Genomic DNA, 24039 nt, shown 5'->3' on the forward strand with positions numbered 1-24039 from the left:
GAAATTGTTAAAGAAAACAGACTTGGTAGTACATCTCTGTCAATAGTTTTTTTTTTTTTCCCACCATATGCATCATGGTACCTAGGTTCATCTTTAAGGCATACTGAAATGGTTGAAATGTAACATATAAGCATAGATAAGGGCTCCTGAGGTGTGAAAAAGTTAATTCCTAAAACAGAAGTAATCTGGCTTCATCACTTACAGTCAATTTACTGACATTGACACATCCTTGTCAGTCTACGTCCATAGTTTACATTAGGGTTCACCTTTTGTGTTGTGCATTCTAAGTTTTGACAAGTATATAAAGACATCATACAGAATAGTTTTACTGCCCTAAAAATCCCTGGTGTATCAGCTGTTCATCCCAAAACGCTGTATTGATTAATCTTTTCACTCTCTCCATCATTACCTTTTCCATAATGTCATATAGTTGGAATCATACAGTATGTAGCCTTTTCAGATTTGCTTATTTTCACTTAGTAATATGCATTTAAGGTTATTCCATGTCTTTTTGTGGCTTGATAGTTCATTTATTTTATCACTGAATAGTATTCCTTTGTGTAGATACACACCAGTTTGTTTATCCATTTACCTACTGAAGGACATTTAGGTTGCTTCCAAGCCTTGGCAATTATGAATAAGGTTGCTATAAGCATTTGTGTGCAGATTTTTTGTGGACATAAATTTTCAACTAATTTGGGTAAATACCAAATAACCCGATTGCTGGATCATATGGTAAGAGTGTGTTTAGTTTTGTAAGAAGCTACCAAACTGACTTCCAAAGTGGCTGTACCATTTGCATTGCCATCAGCAGTGACTGAGACTTCCGGTTGCTCCACATCCTCACCAGCATTTGCTGTTGTCAGTGTTCCAGATTTTGGCCATTCTAATAGGTGTGTAGTGGTATCTCTTTGTTATTTTACTTTTCAGTTCCCTAACAGCATACAATGTGGAGTATCTTTTCATATGATTAATTGCCATCTGTATATCTTCTTTGATGAAGTGTTTATTCAGATCTTTTGCCACCCCCCCTTTTTTTAGGTATAGGTTTATTAGCTGAAAATGAGATAGTAACTGCTTCACAGGGATTTTGAAAATAAAATAATTCATTTAAATATTTTAGCCTAGACTCTAGAATATATGTACATAAATTTTAGAGGATATTGTTATAGACTACATTACATCATAATAACATGTCTGAAACAAAATTTACTGCCCACACCTCATCCCACCAATCAGCTTCCTTTCCCATTTTTTAAAATCAATAGCTCCAATATTCTTCCTTTTGATTTTGTTTAAAAGATTTCTATTATTCTTGACTCATCCCCTAAATGCAGACAAATTTATATCATTTTTCCTATGGAAGTTTTGTTAGATAAAGACATAAATTAGTGAATAAAAGTCTTAGAATAATTTTGGATACCTTTATGTCAATATCATACACATTTCATGTATTTTTCAGGTCAATCGAATGAAATATAACCTTGTTTAACTTCGAGAATGTTTATCAGGAAGAATAAAATATTACTTGAAATAAAATAACTGCATGACATTATTTTCTAATCCTTGTTTTTGTTGTTCAAAAAGTGATGTATCTAAGGATGAACATCAGTAGCTGCAAGTCTATTAAAATAGGTAGAATATATAAGAAAGTAGTTTCTAATTATGACTGATACAAAAATTGATACCTGTGGGTATGTACGGTCACAAGATGAACCTCTTCTTTGCCAATTATTAATTCTATCTTATGATTCCTAAGTGGGCCTCTGGCCAGAGAGCTTGAGTCTTAATATTCCAAGTGGATTAATTCACTTGCCTTCTCTCCTTTCTCTTTCCCTTCCTTATTTAGACCTTGGTTATTACATCCTAATTTAGACCCTTGTAATATTAATAAGCCTTTGAATATAAGACAGTTTTATGTAGTATATATCTTAGCATCTTTTATATGATATAAATAATTCCATTCATAAATGTCAAAACTTTCTGCAAACATATATACGATAAAATTTCCCCACAAAGTCACCAGGCCAGTTGAGAATTTTGCCTCCACATCTTGGATACCTTAACAGAATGCTGTAGACAGATCATTTTTTACTTAAAACCTGGGGAAAAAAATCTAGGCTGTCTTAGGAGTTGAACTATATGTTAGCATAAACTTACAGAGTTTTGTTATCACTTCCTTTCTGAAATGTCAATTTTAAGGAAGTTACTATTTGCATCTCATATGCTATTTTCCTCAACGTTTTTATATCTTTGACTTTTACCTTAAGTGATTTTATTTTGTTTCATTCAAATAATTTAAAGTACTATCCAAGGAGAACAGAAACTATGTAGTTTAGGGAAACATTTTTTGTTTGTTTTCATTTTTATTGGAGTATAGTTGCTTTACAATGTTGTGTTAGTTTCTATCATACAGTAAAGTGAATCAGTTATATGTATACATATATCCACTCTTTTTTAGATTTCCTTCCCATTTAGGTCACAACAGATCACTGAGTAGAGTTCCCTGTGCTAAACAGTAGGTTCTCATTAGTTATCTATTTTATACATAGTAGTATATATATGTCAATCCTAATCTCCCAATTCATCCTCCCCTGCTACTTCCCCCACTGGTATCCATATGTTTGTTCTCTACAACTGTGACTCTATTTCTGCTTTGCCAGTAAGTTCGTCTGTATCATTTTTCTAGATTCCACTTATAAGTGATAATATACGATATTTATTTTTCTCTTTCTGACTTACTTCATGCCGTATGACAGTCTCTAGGTCCATCCATGTCTCGCAAATGAGAAACTATTTTGTTCCTTTCTATGGCTGAGTAATATGTCATTGTATATATGTACCACATCTTCTTTATCCATTCCTCTGTCGATGGACATTTAGGTTGCTTCCATGTCCTAGCTGTTGTAAACAGTGCTGCAGTGAACAGCACTGGGGTCCATTAATCTTTTTGAATTATGGTTTTCTCCAGATATATGCCTAGGAGTGGGATTGCTGGGTCATATGATAGTTCTATTTTTAGTTTTTAAGGAACCTCCATACTCTTCTCCATAATGGCTGTACCAATTTACATTCCCAACAACAGTGCAAGGGGGTTTCCTTTTCTCCACACCCTCTCCAGCATTTATTGTTTGTAGATTTTGTGATGATGACCATTCTGACCTGTGCGAGGTGATATCTCATTGTTTTGAAACTTTTAATATTTTGACTTTGAAATACCTGTTTATGTCATGGCAGAAAAATTAATTCTTTCAGAAGACTTGTACATACATGTTCAAACCAATCATTTTCCTTTAAAATACATCTGCTAAAATATCATATATTTTGTGAATATTACTGTGATGTGGCATTTTTCATACCTAAAATAAAAGCCACTCAGTAATAGTTCCCATAAAATTATAGGGACTTTATTTTTCATTTAGTCTTTGGAAATAATGTAACAGCAAAATTACAAGCAAAATTCTCTGACCTTTTACTGCAAAGCATAGAACCAGAACAACTGCTAAATTGCAAATATTTATTCAGGCTCTGTTCTAAGCCTGCAAGCAGACAAAATGTATTTGAATTTCTGCCAAAGAAGATGTTAAAAAAATAGATATAGTTTGTGATTGAAAAAGATATAGCAACCTATATAAAAAGTCAGTCTCATGAATTAAGGGGAAAATAAGTTTTCAATTGTCAGGTAAAAATGGATTTCTCCATTTTCTAAGGTGATCAGTTATAGTTGCATAAGGGATAGTTTTCTCAAAACTTTAGATTTAACTAGAGGTCAGGTATTCAAGTGTATCAAAATATTCAAGTAATTTAATTATCATATGGTTTAATCATTAAATGCAGATAAATCTAACTTCTAGTAGATATATCTGGTTGTACATCTGTCAGTGTATAATTTCACAAAAAGTGTAAGGAGAAAACAGTGGTTTCAGTGGATAACAAACTGGTTATCACTGAGTGTGATTTATTATTAACAAGCGTGTCCTGCTTCTTTGTGCAAGAATCATTCATATTCTATATAGTGATTATATATTTTAATATTCTTCCCTCCCTACTTTACTAATCAAAATAAGAAGTTCTTAGTGTAGATGTTTCAAAGTCAATTTTTGAGTTCATGTGTTGAACTAATTAATAGATCATCACCTTAAAAACAAAGAAAATAATCAAGATTGACATATTACATATATCTATTTCATTAATAATTATATCCCTTCTTTTTTTGTTGGTGACAATCTCTACTGGTGGTGAATAAATTACTAATGGGTATGGGAGCTCTGATTCATTCAAAAAGTTGACTTTTCCTGCACTTCCATTTTAACCTTCCCATTTTTCCTCTTCCTCCATTCCTTCTACTGTCTCTCCCCAAGAAAGCATTGAGCATCTAATACCTGGCACAATGTTGGATACTAGTGATGCCAAGGTGGATAAGATTTCTCCTAAGAAGCTTATTCTAATGTGATATTTGTCTGTAACCATAATGAATGAACAAACAGGAACTGTATCCTAAATTCAAGTACAACTGGCTGTGCCCTTACACAACCGGATGTGTGCACAAGTCTTTCCCCACCACAGAATGTGTTTTTCTCACATGGTGGATGTGGACTATGTGGTAAACTACTACTCATTTTTCAAGACTAGGTTTAAACATGGAGGTCGAGAGGTTTGGTTGATCCTTCAGTCCATTGCCATAGCACCTGGTAATTCAGCACCTAGAAAAGTGCCTGGCAGAAAGGAGATGTTTAACATGTTAATAAATGTTAAGTATTATCACTGATTGAAGTCAATTATGTATGTCATTGAGATATTTACACCACCTAGTGGTCAGGGAATATTGATGTGTGTGCCTGAGCTTACGTGCATGACAATAAGACACATTTAAAAGACAATAAATTAAAATAGAAAAATCGGGAAAAACTTCATAGAATTAAGACACTTGATCTGAGCTTTGAATATGAGGAATTATGTCAACAGGTAGAGAGATGGAAGAGGACATTTTAAGCAGTTGAAATAGCATAAACCAAGTAATATATATGGAAAACAGTACTTACTAATAGGAAAGTCATCCATTTAAGAAAATTGGAGCAGAATAGCATAGCGGTTAAAAAAACTGGCTCTGGATTTACCATCCTTTGTCATGTGACATTGGAGAAGCTACTTCCCCCTCCTGATACCTCAGTATCGTTGTCTGTCATATGAAAAAAGAATAGTACACACTTCATAGAGTGGTGGGGAGAATTATACAATAATACATATAGAAAACACTTAGGATCTGGCATATATATTTTACTATGTGTTGTAGTTATTGTTGTTAAGGTTTCTAAAGAGCTAAAACTATAGTGGTAACTTAGAGCTAGGTTTTGAAGGAACTAGGAAGACATGCTAGTAACTGTGGGGTTTGTTTTTTATTGCTTGATTAAATTTTATTTATTTAGTTTAAATATCACATATTCAAAAGTTACTGAGCCCCACCGCCTAATATCATCACATTAGGGATTAGGGTAAAAATTCAACCTATGAAGTTTAAGGGAACACAAACAATTCAGTCCCATACATTATAGAAAATGGTTCTGAATGACATTTTAAAGCAAAGTTTTAAGAATATCTTTTTTTTTTTTTTTTTTTTTTTTTTTTTTGCTGTACGCGGGCCTCTCACTGCTGTGGCCTCTCCCATTGCAGAGCACAGGCTCCGGACGCACAGGCTCAGCGGCCATGGCTCATGGGCCCAGCCGCTCCGCGGCATGTGGGATCTTCCCGGACCGGGGCACGGACCCGTGTCCCCTGCATCGGCAGGTGGACTCTCAACCACTGTGCCACCAGGGAAGCCCAAGAATATCTTTTAAAATGGATTAATCTAAGCATTTAATTGCTGTAATTTGTGTGCAATATTTTTTAAAAGTTGACAAGTGGTATTGCTTCAGATAATATATCAAAAATTTTTCTTCCCAATGACTAGGGATAATGTTCACCAAAATGATTAAATTCCAGCGTTATCTGAAAGATGTTCTGTTTTCTTTTAAGCTAGAAATTTATTACATTTTCCCTTTGAAAAATACCTTTTATGATGTCAGTCTCATAATATAGGATATTTCCCAACAGTAATTAGGTTACATTATACCTATGCCTTTAAGATGCTTTGGAAGCTAAAAATCATATCTTAACAGGAGAAAACAATAGCATCAATGGATTTCGGTAGCTTTGTTTTGTTTCTGTAATTGTCAATTCAAGAAAGTATTTTTTAATAGGTACCATGAAGGAAGAGAGGAAAAGATGAGCAAGAATGGAACACTTCTACAGTTAGGGTAAGGGAGTTATAATCATTTGAAAGTGTACTGGGTAAATTCTGCAATGCTTCTGTATGAAGTGAGAGTGGAGAGCTGAAGATAGTGCCTTTTCAACAAAGTAGAGAAGTTAATTGTATTTTGAGGGAAATAGTTGCTACTGTAAAGTTAGTCACACTTGTGCAGGGCAGGCCAGGTTGACAGTGTGAGACTTGACTCAGTTCATTATGTGTGTAATATAGGCCTTTCCTCATACTCCAGATAAATATAGACAACATGGTCTATATCAAGTTAATAGAAACTAACAAGATGAAAATTATTTCATTTGCCTTGAGTTGATTCTAAGAAAGAAAATGATCACTAAAGAATTGAAATATATCTAAAATGACCTTCTAACTAGCTGAAACCCCAATAATAATAATAATTGATAATAGCTACCACTTATTGAACCTTTATTATTTTAGATATATGGTAGACCCATTAAGTAGGTATTATTTATAATCATGATAGCCTTATAACTATGTTATTATCCCTTATTGCTATTGATATTTTTTAGTAAACAAAGTTCAGATCATTGAAATAATATGCCTAAGGTCTTATTAATAATGTATGGTTAAAACAGCAACAATCTCATTTATATTCAAAACCCATGTTCTTTTGCTTAATATTACCTTGATTCTCTTAAATATATTTTCAGCAGTATGATAATGAATTCCCTGTCATATTGTCCATCTCCCATTGACCCTTAGCACCTGCACTTATATTCCTTTCTGGGAATCTAACATTTTGTTCTGTTGGTCATGGTTAAAAGTCTATTTTCTTTTCTTTTGTTCTTCTGGGAACTTAGAAACCTAAAGTAGTACATTTGAAACATTTATTGCTAAATTTCTTATTGACACTTTATTTTCTAACAAATATAATTGGCTTTTCTTCTTGTTTTTATTTTTATTTTTTAAATTTCTTTGACCTAGCTTAGGGAATAATGGCAAACTAATGTCTGAGAACACATTGTAAGACCAAATGCTTGTAAATAATAGAGGATAATATTGAGTTGAATGTATGCCAGAAACTTCTACTCCTCACTAAAAGTCTGTCTGAGCAAAATACGTTGAACTTTAAAAGTAAAGAGATTCCATTTCTTTGAAAACTGCAGTTTCTGGTAGCCACTTATGTATTCTTAGTTAGCTTTTCAACCAATATCCCAGAAGAGCCTGACGCCATGACGTTAGTATTATTGAACAGCAGTGTACATGGAGTCTTTGTATTTTGTAAACTAGATAAAAAAGTCCCAAACATCATGTGCTTCCTCAGAAAGTTTATAGTTTAAATTTGGGCTCAGCTCAGTGCAACACAATAGAGAGCATGCAGAGAATGCCAAGTGAGCCATATAGTTATTACATCTAGGGGGATGGGTGAAACTTTGGAAGTGCTTTAGGGAAGACACAGCTACAGATCTTATTCAGTAATCCTCAGAGCAGTGCATAGGGTGGACTAGGAAATTACTTTGTAATATAGCACATGCTATGCATGTTAAGCTATTAGTCAATTCAGTTATAAAAACCACTGCCAATTTAAAGAAAAAAATAGACAAAGGGGACAGTTTTAAGATATTATTACTTGGTTAAATATTTCAGTTGTGTGTACGTATGTGTATAAATGAAATTTGTAGAGTTATGTAGCCTGTATTTAGGGATTATGGATGAAAATGACCAATTTTTATTGTACAAGCAATGTGTATATATATGTATATATATATAAATTACATATGTAAGTTACATATATAACTTAATTATATATATATATATATTAAATAATTTCACTTAATTCTCAGAATATTCAGGTGAAATCAGTAGGGGAGCCTTAATTTTACAGATGATGAAATTGAAGATTAAGAGATTTGGTAGTTTTTTTAAAGATCATGTATTAATTAGTAGTGGAGCTGGGGTTCACATGTCTTCCTCAAACGGTTGTGAAGATTCCAAAAAGTGCTTAGAAAGACAGTTGGCACATAGTAAACCCTATAGCGATGTTACCTATTATTATTATTATGACATGGCTCGTTTGAAGGAGATTTGCTTTTATTTTCCTTTTTGTTTAGTGCACACATGATAAAGCGAAGCTACAGCCACCATGTTATTGGAGAACTTCCAACCCCCCCACCCCCTCAACAACTTCCATACTGAGTAAGCTTTAGATAAAGCCTCTGCTGTGCAGAAGTTATTGATTGCTTGGTATTTTCTGTGTCACAGCATCCAGACATTCCCCCTGGCCTGTGGTTATACTGCATTTAACCGTCTTGTACTCCTCTCATGTAGGTGACATATGCACCATCTCTGTTCAGAAGAAACAATAGAAAACAACTGAGTTAGAGGTATTCTGAAAGTTTAATTAAGGACTTGTCAAAATAACAACTCAGTTTGCCATTTTCACTCAAAAAGCTTTCAGACTTCTTATTTGAATGAACGTTCAATTTAGTTAGGGAGATGAACTTAATGATGTAAAGGCAGAATCAGGAAAGAGAAAAGTCAAAAATAAAGAGATTAGACTACATTGCCTCTATCATTTTAAATTGAAACACTACTTTGGAATAAATTAAACAACAACATATAGTTTCTTTGTCCATGAATCAAGGCACAGGATAAGTCATTTTTTCACAAAATGTTTTTCATCTAAGGATTCAAAAGTCCCAGCTATTTCCAGTTAAAGCAGCATCTGTTGCTTTGCCAGTTTCCACAGAGATGAGCTCGTGTTGATTTTCATCACATTTGTTCAAGCCTGGAATCTGGTTAAAACATGCAAACAGTCGCATTGCCAGTTAAGAGGTGCAATCATATAGTATCTTTTTACCTGCATATATTTTGATTCAAATGGCATTTGTAATTATGAATCTAAGCATGGATTATTTTTTAATAATTTGGCTTAGAGTAAGTAGTATCATAAGATAAAGCATTCTAGAAGGAAGAATACTGTGATATATTCATGTTCTTAGAAAACTATTATATTTACTTTAAATCTTCTCAATTGAAATCTGTATTCTATATTTTCAACACCATTTTGGGTGTTACTTTCTTGGGATAACTTGTAAAAAGAAGTAGTTTCTCAATTACATCTTATTTTAGCACATTGTCTAAACTGCAGATTGACCATCATAAAGATTTTCCTGTTATCCAATTAATAATGCTTCCATATCATTATCCATATGTTGATTGAACATTAACATTCTGAGGTGAAATCAGATTTTAAAACGATGATGTTGTTGAATTGAAATGTCTGCTATTTGTGTACCTACTTTTAATGAAAGTGTAAAAGGAACAGTAGAAGAACAAACAAAGGTTAAAGTGCTGGTGAATGTTCTTCATTACCAAAGTATTATAGTGGACTGTAGTCACTCACCTTGCCAAGGTCTTTTTAATACACCGCAAGTTTCCATACTTAGTCTTCCCAGCTATTCTAGATAATTAGGTGGAAAAAGTTGAGAAACCCTAAAAATTGAGAAGATAAGTAATGTATCTTCTTCTGTAGTTTTGAAATATTTTGAATGTTTAGTTGACCATTTCAAAAGAAAATTGCTATGTGATACCTAGCAATTTTTAAGTTTAATATTCTATATTACTATTATGGGACAAATTACTAATATGTCAAAATTCTCTGCTTATATGAATGCATTATCACTAATTTCCAGGAAAAACAGGAAATGCAAATGATCACCCACAGAATGATAAAAAGAAAAGCAGTTATGATGGAGCATTGCCTGATACCAAACACTGTTCTGTACACTTCACTTATCTCAAACCCTCAACAGCTTTATAAGAGGATATTGTTATCCTTACTATGTAGAAGAGTAAACTGAGACTCAGAGAGCTTTAAGTGATTTTTACAAGCTGTTTAGTAGTGTAATAGGAAGCCTAATTTATATATTTTTCAATTATATAAAAATGTTGCCTCACCAGTATTAGTTAGCTATGAAAGGAATTAAAGTCAATTTCATGTAGTAGAATAAAAACCCTACCTTCCTTTTCAGTCAGAATTATCCACTGGCATTTTAGTAATAATGCTTACAGGTATTTTTACATGAACAAACATTTGAAATACCTGTTTCCATTGTAGATGTCATAGTACCTTAATTATCAATATCCTGTTTCCTCAAAGTAAAAATTTTACAAGATTTTATTTCCCCCGTTTTTTTCTCTCCATTTAAGGTTCTCTAGATCTTCTCTATGACTTCTGATAACTACATATGAAACAACTCAGGGTAGGCATTGGAGATCAGCAACACAGTACATTATAATGATAAATAATGGGGACAGAATTTTTATTTTTAATTTCATAGTCCTTTCTTAATGTAAAGAAAAAAGTCACTAAATATGGGCTAAGAATGTGATAGGAATCAAATTTTGTTTCAATATGTAATCTATTGTTGTTAGAAATAATTGAACAAAGTTCATAATCTTAATTTACTTCAGCTCTTAATATATACATGCATTTATAGTGATCGTTTTTCATAAATATATATAAATTAATACCCTGAACTGGCAAGTATACATAAAGAGTTCATGAGAGTGATTGCTCTTGGAGAGAAATTAAAGGGCACTTCTTCAATTAAACAATAAAGGATACTTACTCATTTTATTGTTTCATATACTAATGGATAAAAACATCAATATTTCTTTTTTATTCCAGGTAGTTTGCTTAATATTTAAGCATCTCAAAATAAAACCAAGTAAATATATTGGGAAATATACTTTTTATCTTCTCTAAATAAGTGATGTTCTAGAATTTTTTCTCATGAAATAGTGTCAGAAACTAGAAATCTGTTTGAAAATACACAATGATACTTACTGTGTGCATGTCTATAAAATGTACAAATCACTTTTTAGTCTAATTTTGTTATCTTCACATATAAATATTTCTGGGTGCTACTCCGGATATGATAATGATTATGAAGACTAGTATTGGGACACTGTCAGATTTCCACCATGACCGTGAGATTGATAAGTTGTTTAGAATCAGGTTCCCAACTAAAATAATAGAGACATCATGGCAAAGTAAAAACAACAACAAAAACAGAAGTTAGAATAATACCAACTTTTCTCTACAACTTCCTAGATCTGTGTGCCAGGAAGGGCAAGAGATTTAAACTCTCTGAGCATTATATTCTTTATCTTTAAAATAGACATAAAAATATTTTATCAAGATGATATTGATGATTAGAAATAATATGGAGAGAGAGCACCTAACATAGTGCCTGAGATGGGCATTTATTTTCTACATAAAATTCTTTAAAAGCTGTCTGGAAAAAGACAATATATATGTCATAACAACTGATTCCCTGGTAATATAGAACTGATAATAATTATAAGGTAAGATTTTGGAAGGAGTCAGTGAAGGATTTAATTTATCTTCAATATGGTTTTTGAATTATGCAGTTTATTTCTAATTCTAAGTATTGCATGTGTGGTTGCTAGTCAGAGGAAAAAATACAGAATATCTCTTTATCCAAACTATACCAGGCTTAAACACAGTAGAAATTATTTATAAAGTGACAAAGGGAGAATAGAAATGAAAGTAGAAAGACTGTCATTACTTGTTTAAATTATACTTAACTATTGGAAAGATGCATTTTTAAAATTCATCTATTATTTTACACTTTAATAGCCTTTAATAGAGGTCTGATAATAAAGGTAGAGGACAGTAATGACTTTTGCAACTTATAGAAAATTGTACCTTTTGACTAATATAAAACTGAAATGTAATATATGGCTTTAATTTATACATATATTTCCAGTCTTTGCAAAGGAATATTCAGAGGTTGACTGATTTAAGAGTAACTTAGTCTTAACATATGATTAATGAGAACAGAATTGAGTTAATCAGAGTAGCATAAGGTAAATTATATCCAAGCAACATAATATATAAATAGTAGCATTTCACATCTTATATCCAGCATCCAGTTCCAGAAATTTGTATAGCAGGAATAGAACTTGCAACATCACAGTGACCCAGATTACTGATTTTAGCATAAGGATTTCTGAAACTTGAACAAAAGTTCATTCTGGCCCTAAAGGTCCAGAAGAAGGGAATCTCTACAATGACTTTACATTATACAACATAGAAATATTTTCAACTTTTATTCATTTAACAAATACTTGGGATGGTTATCTTTGCTTTCATTTATAAAAGCCAACTATTTTTTAGACATTACATGGCTCGTTTTACATTTCTGTATGTATAATTTTATTTCATGCTCACAGCAGTCCTGTAAGACAGGTGTTGCTTTTTATATTTTACTCTACAGAAGAGGAAAGTGATACGCAGTTAAGTATTCTTCTTAAGTTAACAAGCAAAATGAATTCCTTAGTTCAAAATGCCTTAACATGTGCTTCTACTATGAGTAATTTATCAAGGACTTCCTTTTTGCTTTCAGGGATGACTTGTCAAGCTCGAACATCATACACTGAAGATGAAGTTCTTTGGGGCCACCGTTTTTTCCCTGTAATTTCCTTAGAAGAAGGATTCTTTAAAGTTGATTACTCCCAGTTCCATGCAACATTTGAAGTCCCCACGCCACCTTACAGTGTGAAAGAACAGGAGGAAATGCTTCTTATATCATCCCCTTTAATAGCACCAGCCATAACTAACAGCAAAGAAAGACATAATTCTGTGGAATGCTTAGATGGACTAGATGACATTAGTACCAAACTTCCATCTAAGCTGCAGAAAATTACTGGAAGAGAAGACTTTCCCAGAAAACTCTTGAGAATGAGTTCTACAACTTCGGAAAAAGCCTACAGCTTGGGCGATTTGCCCATGAAACTTCAACGAATAAGTTCAGTACCTGGCAACTCAGAAGAAAAACTGGTATCTAAAACCACCAAAATGTTGTCTGATCCCATGAGCCAGTCGGTGGCTGATTTGCCACCAAAGCTTCAAAAGATGGCCGGAGGAGCAGCCAGGATGGAAAGGAATCTTCCAGCAAAACTAAGAAAAATGAACTCTGATAGATTCACATAACAAAACACCCCTTCAGGCATTATTTACTGTTTGATTTGGTAATAGTCCAATATTTGGCTGATGAGGTAATCCTCTCTAAGGAATCTGAAAGGTACATTTTTCCCCCAGTCATATATACATATTTGAGAACCCTTCCTTTTCAAGTATTGCTAATGTGCAAAAGAAAAATTTGTAAAGGGAGGACATCAGAAGGAAGTTCTTATTAACGGGCATGTATTATCACATCAAGCATGCAATAATGTGCAAATTTTACATTTAGTTTTATGGCATGATTTATATATGGTATATTTATATTGTATATTATGGAAAATGTATATATATATATTTAAAGGGGTAGTACCCTGCACAACATTTCTAACATACGTATTAAGCCAAACATGAATTGATAGCTTTCAGGGTGATAAAACTATATATATATATATGTGTGTGTGTGTGTACACATAGTTTTATATATACACACACATATATGTACATATATATACATACACATACACACACACGTACCTACATATATCTGATAAAATTGTGATGTTTTGTTCAAAGTTGTAGTTCTTGTGCATGTTTACTTTATTAGGCTAGGAAGGCTTCTGGCATTAATTATTAATACCAAATATTTTAGCCTTAAATTATTTGTCATTTTAAAATCTGATTTAATGTTTTCTGCTGTTTAAGGTCCTGGAAGGTTTTCAGTTGTTCTTTATACGAGGGAGTCACACAAGTCTGTGCTACTTATGGCCCTGCAAAAATATAACCGTTATATGTTTAACTTGTAAATTTTGAAGCATACTAATACGCTGACAATTTCTTATGATTTTTAAAAGTTGCTAGTACTGGGGAAAAATAAATATTGCCATTTTGAGAGTTGGTCCTTTCCTGGACTGGTTAAAGTCTGGAAATCTCTTTTACATATGCTCTAATACAAATATGAGCTCTGAACAAATGTTGAATCACTGTAATAATCAGTAGCGAAGTTATATTGAGTATATTGGAATCTGTGTGAAATTACATAATTAATGGTCCCTGTTTCAAACTGCGTCAATTGGTAACATTTTCACTCCTTTTCTCAAACTCTTGTCATTTTAAAAACCAGTAATTTATCTTTGAGGAGATAAAACAATACAATGAAACAGATGATAGGTATTTATGTGTAAAATATGTATGTCTCATTGAGTCTCTTTTTATGCCATTCTTCTGTTTGTGGCGCTTGTTATAGCAGGACAGACTCTTTTCCTCACTTGGGGAACCTATTTCATTCCTTGCCTGTCACTCAATTCAGAATGAATGTTTTGTATATACCTGAGAGAATTTAAAATCAGATAACTTGAAGATATTTTACCCATGTGAGTTTTTTGTTTTGTTTTGTTTCGGTAAACACTCAATTTATTGGTGTCTTGGATCTCTGGCCCACCAAAATAATTTTAGCAGTACTATTTTTTGAACCCAAAGGTTTGATATTTATGACTCATTAGTAGGAATCAAAACTATTCCTCAGAAAAACACATGAAAAATAAAGATTTGGAATGCAGAGATTTGAATGAAAATTTACAAGAGCTCCTTATCAGAATATCATGGATTTTCCTATAAAACTTTTTGGGGCATGGCAAACTAAGTCTGTCCAGAATTAATCTATTTCTCCTTATAAATTATAAATCCTTAATAGCTGGTTTGAGCTCCCACCATTTCCCATTGTTTTTAGCAATCCTGTGATGATTTTCGTATTGGAAAATTATTACATCAACAATTCTATCATTGACTATAATAATACCTTCTGGCTACCTCTGTATCAATCAAATTCTGCAGGTGCAAACATATACCAGGGAATTGTTACTGGCAAAATGATCAGCCTTGAGCATCCAACCACTGTGAATAGAGCTGGTTGCCCTAACCCTTACCCCCAAACTTTCTTATTTGCTGGATATAGGAAATGAAATAGTAGCAGAGAGAGAAGGGGACCCAGGGGCCACAGTATATTTATTATCAGTGGAAGAAACAGCACAGATCATTTAGTCCAACCACTTAAAACTAAACAGAGCCATAATTTAGTTTAGAGAGTCATTTTAATTTGTTTTTGGCACCAAGAGGAATATGAGACCCAAAATAAACTCTCCAAATATATTCATTCATTCATTCAACAAAATTTTTGCATGTCTTTAATGTTCTAGGCATTTTTAGCTCCTGTAGATTTGGATATGACTAAGTCAGAGGAGGTCACTGCCCATTCAAACACTGCATATCAGTAGGAGGGGGGGAGGAGAGACAAAAAACAAATGACACAATTTCAGAGTCAAAATATCAGTTAAGGGAAGGAAAGCAAGGTAACATGATGGAAAATGACTGGTTGAAATAAGAATTGATTATTTTAGAAGAGGTGACTGGCTTAGGGAGGGGGTGATATTTGAACAAAGACCTGAATGATGAGAAAGAACCACCGTTGTCAAATTTTTCTTAGTGAATGTGATTCCTTTAACTTTCCCACATATGTATGGGAAAGGTATGATTTCTGCATGTAATTGCAGTTTAACCCATATTACTAAGTTGATCATAGGTCCCGGTTTACCCAGGAGAGTTCCAGTTTATACGTGTTGTACCTGTGTAATTATTAATAATACTCCCTTTCACTCTTATAATGTCCTGGTTTGGATGATATATGGTGACTCTACGTTTTTGTTGAAACTAAATTATGAAGTCTGATATATTTGGATAAAAATAAAGAATTGCTTTTTCTTCTCATTTTGCTTATTTTTTTGACACTGGTCATTCCAAGCAAAGTCATCTCAGTTTCATATATTTTAGCCTGTAGGACTTCTCATCAAAGTGATTTCCTGTAACATTTGTTCAATCTGTACATGACATGTTTTTCTAGCAGTGAAAAGTTATGCATTTTATTGACTGAATAAGAAATAAACCTCTGGTATTTCCATTTCAGGAATTTGTAAGAGCTCAAATCAAAGGGAGTAAAAGTCAACTTAAGTCAAGATAATTTTCAGCCCACCAGTGTGGTGATTAAAAAAAAAAGCAAAATCTAATGTGTTCATTGAACTGAATAATTCAACTTAACTAGAAACTAGTCCCTTTTAATGGGATTTTCATGGTATAGCTCCTATCATGGTAAAATATTTCATTCTATTTATCAAAATGATGTAAATAAAAAAACACAATTATTTTGATAATGCCTATTTTTAATTTAAATATCCTTCTCAGAAATATGTGAATATGCTTTTGTAAATATATATTAAACTAAAAATAAGGATATTTTATCATTGATTATTTCTGAAAAAATTTTTATGCTGTTTTAAATTCATCCATATATGGCATTAAATATTCTGAAAAGTATTTAGTTGTCTCAGTACTCAAGAGCCACTTTGTGGAAATAGAATGGAACCATAACGGATGATTTCTCTGGGACGAAAAGTGAGATTCTGGGGAAGGTGGCTTACGTTCTATTTGAATGAAAGTTTCTACCATTTCATACCATGAAGAGAGTTCAGCGTGACTGCACAGCACATCTGTGAGCTCTATTCCGAGTATGTGCTTGAGTTCTGTTGTACATATTCAGATTAGCATCAAACTAATTGCATCGTCTAGCATGCAGTTTATTATTATTTAAATGTACAAGGTCATTTAGGTTACAAAAACAGAAACTTATGTAATCAATACTGCAAGTTCAGTTTTATAAAAACTGTATTAAACTTTCAAAATATGATTGGGTTAAATTTCTATAGCGTGTTCATCATTTTTCTACTTCCCAAGAGTTAATTACTCACATTACTTGATTTGGTTTATCATAAGATTTTAACTCCTAAAAATCAATGATTAAATGATCGAAAACTTATAATTCAATAATTATAAGTCATTCCTTGAGGGTTACTTTTATTTTGGCTCCTTATTGGTGAGATGCTTCAGCAATATGGAACCTGAATTTAATAATACAGATTATTTGAGACCTGCATTTCTTGGAGGAAGCTTCTTGACCATCTTATCCTTTGCTGAACCTGAGTCTCAAAAGCCACAGTAAGTAAAGCAGACAAATACACAGTTTTCCTGATTTTGTTTAAATATCAAATCACCGTTTTAGAAAAGCGCTCAGTTACTTTTTCTGACAGTGTTTCAAAGAAAAAGTCTTTTCCTAATTTTAGATCAGATGAGTTCAATAAGTCACATGTCCAACTCTCTGACACCTCACAGAATTAATCTGCAAAGGCAAGTTCCTGTAGCTTCTGACCTAGAGGAGTTCAAAAAGGATGATCCTCCTCATCCAGTAGAATTTTTTTCCAAATCATGATTTTTTTTACCTGAAAAGTTTTCTTGAAATCATGGCTGTTTCTGAATATTCAGGCTGTGTAGGATCAATGAACAAAATATATGGTAGGGCCCATTATCTCTTCTCATTGCTTACTAAGATCAGCATTCAATTTTTTTTTTTTTAAGATATTGGGGGTAGGAGTATATTAATTTATTTTTGCTGTGTTGGGTCTTCGTTTCTGTGCGAGGGCTTTCTCTAGTTGTGGCAAGCGGGGGCCACTCTTCATCGCGGTGTGCGGGCCTCTCACTATCGCGGCCTCTCTTGTTGCGGAGCACAGGCTCCAGACGCACAGGCACAGCAGCCGTGGCCCACGGGCTCAGCCGCTCCGCGGCACGTGGGATCCCCCCATACCAGGGCCTGAACCCGTGTCCCCTGCATCAGCAGGCAGACTCTCAACCACTGAGCCACCAGGGAAGCCCCCAAAAATCAGCATCCAATTTAACTTTTGCTTATCCTTTCCCAGCTCCACGAGTCAATCACTTGCGTGCTGATTTGCACATAGTATTTGGATCTTCACAACAGCTCTACATGGTAGAGATTATCCCCATTTTACACTTGAAGAAACTGATTCTCAGACAGGTTATTTAGAGAATCCACAAACCTGAGTAGTCTCTGCCCTCTTTGGTGGTTCTACTGATATGCAATTGCTTCTTTTGGATTTTCCATTTGGGGGCATTTTCTGCTTACACTGTGGTAGATGAAGATCTAGTTCTATTTCTAAAACTTGCTGTCCACCACACCTCTACTACATACACCCTACCCTAAATTCCCAATATTGTTATATTGTTTTCATATTTTTAATTAGATTAATTATCAGTGTTTTAAGTTCTACTGCATTTGAGCCCATATGTTTTGATCATTTTACTCACCCTCACAGCCTTTTCCTCCCTAGAGTTGATAGTCATTTTTTCTTTGCTTATTTATACATGTACTTATCACTAATTTAGCCACAGTGTCCTTTCCAATTATAAATACTTTCCTGTTAATTCTTCAAACACATAAAATATTGGAACAGTTTTCTCTTCTTGACGAAATCCCTTCCAGAGTATCCTGATCTGCTCAATTTTGTAAATTTCTCTCAATTTATAGCTGTTGTCTTGGGATCTCCCTTTATCATCATCATGGGGTTTCCATTAATCTCTTTCTAGGTATAGAAACCCTGTTTCATGGAAAATATGCAGTTTTCTTGGTTTACTCCTTGGTTTTTCTTTTTCTTTTCTTTTCTTTTTTTTTTTTTTTTGGCCATGCTGCACGTCATGTGGGATCTTAGTTCACTACCAGGTATCGAACCCGTGCCCTCTGCAGTGGTAGCACGGAGTCTTAACCACTGGACCACCAGGGAAGTCCCTAATCCTTGGTTTTGATAAAGCATATTTTCCAGGAGTTTCTCAGGGGGAAAAAAAAAAAACCTGCTAGTAAACTTTTTGAAACCTTAATTTCTTTAAATAAATAATTCTTGCCTAATAATTAATATTAAGAGTCTGGTCTAGTGTAGAAATGGCATTCCTTCTGAATTTCAGCAACATTGTTCCTTTTTCTCCTATTTTCCAGTGTTGCTATTGAGATGTCTGATGCCATTAAGTTTTAATCCCTTATATAAAACAGATTTCTCCCCTTAAAGCTTATAGGATATTCTAATCTTCCGTGGTCTAAAATTTCAAAATTTCTGCCCAGGTGTGCATCCATTTTAATCTCTTTTTTTTTATTTAAAACAGTTTATTCTGGAACTGTAAAGTCATTTTTTTCAAATCTAAGCCCTGTGAAGATTTGGTGGGGTTTTTTTTTTTCAGTATTTACATCTTTATTGGAGTATAATTGCTTAACGATGGTGTATTAGTTTCTGCTTTATAACAAAGTGAATCAGTTATACATATACATATGCTCCCATATCCCCTCCCTCTTGTGTCTCCCTCCCACCCTCCCTGTCCCACCCCTCCAGGCGGTCACAAAGCACCAAGCTGATCTCCCAGTGCTATGCGGCTGCTTCCCACTAGCTATTTACCTTAAGTTTGGCAGTGTATATATGTCCATGCCTCTCTTTCGCTTTGGCACAGCTTGCCCTTCCCCCTCCCCATATCCTCAAGTCCATTCTCTAGTAGGTCTGTGTCTTTATTCCTGTCTTACCCCTATGTTCTTCATGACATTTTTTTTTTCTTCTTAAATTCCATATATATGTGTTAGCATACGGTATTTGTCTTTCTCTTTCGGACTTACTTCACTCTGTATGACAGACTCTAGGTCCATCCACCTCACTACAGATAACTCAATTTCGCTTCTTTTTACGGCTGAGTAATATTCCATTGTATATATGTGCCACATCTTCTTTACCCATTCATCTGATGATGGACACTTAGGTTGTTTCCATCTCCGGGCTATTGTAAATAAGGCTGCAATGAACATTTTGGTACATGACTCTTTTTGAATTATGGTTTTCTCAGGGTATATGCCCAGTAGTGGGATTGCTGGGTCATATGGTAGTTCTATTTGTAGTTTTTTAAGGAACCTCCATACTGTTCTCCATAGTGGCTGTACCAATTCACATTCCCACCAGCAGTGCAAGAGTGTTCCCTTTTCTCCAGACCCTCTCCAGCATTTATTGTTTCTAGATTTCTTGATGATGGCCATTCTGACTGCTGTGAGATGATATCTCGTTGTAGTTTTGATTTGCATTTCTCTAATGATTAAAGATGTTGAGCATTCTTTCATGTGTATGTTGGCAGTCTGTATATCTTGTGTGGAGAAATGTCTATTTAGGTCTTCTGCCCATTTTTGGATTGGATTGTTTGTTTTTTTGATATTGAGCTGCATGAGCTGTTTATAAATTTTGGAGATTAGTCCTTTGTCAGTTGCTTCATTTGCAAATATTTTCTCCCATTCTGAGGGTTGTCTTTTAGTCTTGTTTATGGTTTCCTTTGCTGTGCAAAAGCTTTTAAGTTTCATTAGGTCCCATGTGTTTATTTTTGTCTTTATTTCCATTTCTCTAGGAGGTGGGTCAAAAAGGATCTTGCTGTGATTTAGGTCATAGAGTGTTATGCCTATGTTTTCCTCTAAGAGTTTGATAGTTTCTGGCCTACATTTAGGTCTTTAATCCATTTTGAGCTTATTTTTGTGTATGGTGTTAGGGAGTGATCTAATCTCATACTTTTACATGTCCCTGTCCAGTTTTCCCAGCACCAATTATTGAAGAGGCTGTCCTTTCTCCACTGTACATTCCTGCCTCCTTTATCAAAGATAAGGTGACCATATGTGCGTAGCTTTGTCTCTGGGCTTTCTATGCTGTTCAATTGAGCTATCTTTCTGTTTTTGTGCCAGTACCACACTGTCTTGATTACTGTAGCTTTGTAGTATAGTCTGAAGTCAGGGAGCCTGGTTCCTCCTGCTCCATTTTTCGTTCTCAAGATTGCTTGGCTATTCAGGGTCTTTTGTGTTTCCATACAAATTGTGAAATTTTTTGTTCTAGTTCTGTGGAAAATGCCAGTGGTAGTTTGATATGGATTGCATTGTATCTGTAGATTGCTTTGGATAGTATAGTCATTTTCACAGTGTTGATTCTTCCAATCCAAGAACATGGTATATCTCTCCATCTATTTGTATCATCTTTAATTTCTTTCATCAGTGTCTTATACTTTTCTGCATACATGTCTTTTGTCTCCTTAGGTAGGTTTATTCCTAGATATTTTATTCTTTTTGTTGCAGTGGTAAATGGTAGTGTTTTCCTGATTTCACTTTCAGATTTTTCATCATTAGTATATAGGAATGCCAGAGATTTCTGTGCATTAATTTTGTGTCCTGCTACTTTACCAAATTCATTGATGAGCTCTAGTAGTTTTCTGGTAGCATCCTTAGGATTCTCTATGTATAGTACCATGTCATCTGCAAACAGTGACAGCTTTACTTCTTCTTTTCCAATTTGGATGCCGTTTATTTCCTTTTCTTCTCTGATTGCTGTGGCTAAAACTTCCAAAACTATGTTGAATAAGAGTGGTGAGAGTGGGCAAACTTGTCTTGTTCCTGATCTTAGTGGAAATGGTTTCAGTTTTTCACCATCGAGGATGATGTTGGCTGTGGGTTTTTTCATATATGGCCTTTATTATGTTGAGGAAAGTTCCCTCTATGCCTACTTTCTGCAGGGTTTTTATCATAAATGGGCGTTGAATTTTGTCAAAAGCTTTCTCTGCATCTATTGAGATGATCATATGGTTTTTCTCCTTCAGTTTGTTAATATGGTGTATCACGTTGATTGATTTGCATATATTGAAAAATCCTTGCATTCCTGGAATAAACCCCACTTGATCATGGTGTATGATCCTTTTAATGTGCTGTTGGATTCGTTTGCTAGTATTTTGTTGAGGATTTTTGCATCTATGTTCATCAGTGATATTGGCCTGTAATTTTCTTTCTTTGTGACATCCTTGTCTGGTTTTGGTATCAAGGTGATGGTGGCCTCGTAGAATGAGTTTGGGAGTGGTCCTCCCCCTGCTATATTTTGGAAGAGTTTGAGAAGGATAGGTGTTAGCTCTTCTCTAAATGTTTGATAGAATTCGCCTGTGAAGCCATCTGGTCCTGGGCTTTTGTTTGTTGGAAGATTTTTTTTTATCACAGTTTCAATTTCAGTGCTTGTGATTCGTCTGTTCATATTTTCTGTTTCTTCCTGATTCAGTCTTGGTGGGTTGTGCATTTCTAAGAATTTGTCCATTTCTTCCAGGGTGTCCATTTTATTGACATAGAGTTCCTTGTAGTAATCTCTCATGATCCTTTGTATTTCTGCAGTGTCAGTTGCTACTTCTCCTATTTCATTTCTAATTCTATTGATTTGAGTCTTCTCCTTTTTTTTCTTGATGAGTCTGGCTAATGGTTTATCAATTTTCTTTATTTTCTCAAAGAACCAGCTTTTAGTTTTATTGGTCTTTGCTATCATATCCTTCATTTCTTTTTCATTTATTTCTCATCTGATTTTTATGATTCCTTTCCTTCTGCTAACTTTGGGGGTGTTTTTGTTCTTCTTTCTCTAATTGCTTTAGGTGCAAGGTTAGGTTGTGTATATGAGATGTTCCCTGTTTCTTAAGGTGGGATTGTATTGCTATAAACTTCCCTCTTAGAACTGCTTTTGCTGCATCCCATAGGTTTTGGGTCATCTTGTCTCCATTGTCATTTGTTTCTAGGTATTTTTTGATGTTGTCTTTGATTCCTTCAGTGATCACTTCGTTATTAAGTAGTGTATTGTTTAGCCTCCATGTGTTTGTATTTTTTACAGCTCTTTTCCTGTAATTGATATCTAGTCTCATAGCGTTGTGGTTGGAAAAGATATTTGATACAATTTCAATTTTCTTAAATTTACCAAGGCTTGATTTGTGACCCAATATATGATCTGTCCTTGATAATGTTCCATGAGCACTTGAGAAAAACGTGTATTCTGTTGTTTTTGGATGGAATGTCCTATAAATATCAATTAAGTCCACTTTGTTTAATGTATCATTTAAAACTTGTGTTTCCTTATTTATTTTCATTTTGGATGATCTGTCCATTGGTGAAAGTGGGGTGTTAAAGTCCCCTACTATGAATGTGTTACTGTCGATTTCCCCTTTTATGGCTGTTAGTATTTGCCTTATGTATTGAGGTGCTCCTATGTTGGGTGCATAAATATTTAGAATTGTTATATCTTCTTCTTGGATTGATCCCTTGATCATTATGTAGTGTCCTTCTTTGTCTCTTCTAGTAGTCTTTATTTATTTATTTATTTATTTATTTATTTATTTTTGCGGTACGCGGGCCTCTCACTGCTGTGGCCTCTCCCGTTTTGGAGCACAGGCTCTGGACGCGCAGGCTCAGCGGCCATGGCTCACGGGCCCAGCCGCTCCACGGCATGTGGGATCTTCCCGGACCGGGGCACGAACCCGTGTCCCCTGCATCGGCAGGCAGATTCTCAACCACTGCGCCACCAGGGAAGCCCTAGTAGTCTTTATTTTAAAGACTATTTTGTCTGATATGAGAATTGCTACTCCAGCTTTCTTTTGGTTCCTATTTGCATGGAATATCTTTTTCCATCCCTTTACTTTTAGTCCATATGTGTCTCTAGGTCTGAAGTGGCTCTCTTGTAGACAGCATATATATGGGTCTTGTTTTTGTATCCATTCAGCCAATCTGTGTCTTTTGGTGGGAGCATTTAGTCCATTTACATTTAAGGTAATTATCGATATGTATGTTCCTATTCCCATTTTCTTAATTGTTTTTGGCTTATTATTGTAGGTCTTTTCCTTCTGTTGTGTTTCTTGCCTAGAGAAGTTCCTTTAACATTTGTTGTAAAGCTGGTTTGGTGGTGCTGAACTCTCTCAGCTTTTGCTTGTCTGTCAACGTTTTAATTTCTCCATCAAATCTGAATGAGATCCTTGCTGGGTAGAGTAATCTTGGTTGCAGGTTTTGCTCCTTCATCACTTTAATATGTCCTACCGGTCC

The 24039-nt window shown here is 34.3% G+C and overlaps 1 protein-coding gene across 1 annotated transcript in view; it reads left to right on the forward strand.

Annotated features, from left to right (window-relative positions):
• Nucleotides 1–13283, forward strand: part of KCNJ3 (potassium inwardly rectifying channel subfamily J member 3) — a gene marked incomplete at both ends in the record, with an annotated part of 158453 nt that extends 145170 nt beyond the window's left edge. The window contains one exon of the mRNA XM_079709844.1: nt 12697–13283. Within this exon, the coding sequence (XP_079565970.1) occupies nt 12697–13283 (587 nt within the window). The remainder of the gene's footprint in view (nt 1–12696) is intronic.
• Nucleotides 13284–24039: the final 10756 nt, after the last annotated feature.

Source organism: Hyperoodon ampullatus (genome assembly GCF_949752795.1).
Source record: "Hyperoodon ampullatus genome assembly, chromosome: 8".
NCBI lineage: Eukaryota > Metazoa > Chordata > Mammalia > Artiodactyla > Ziphiidae > Hyperoodon > Hyperoodon ampullatus.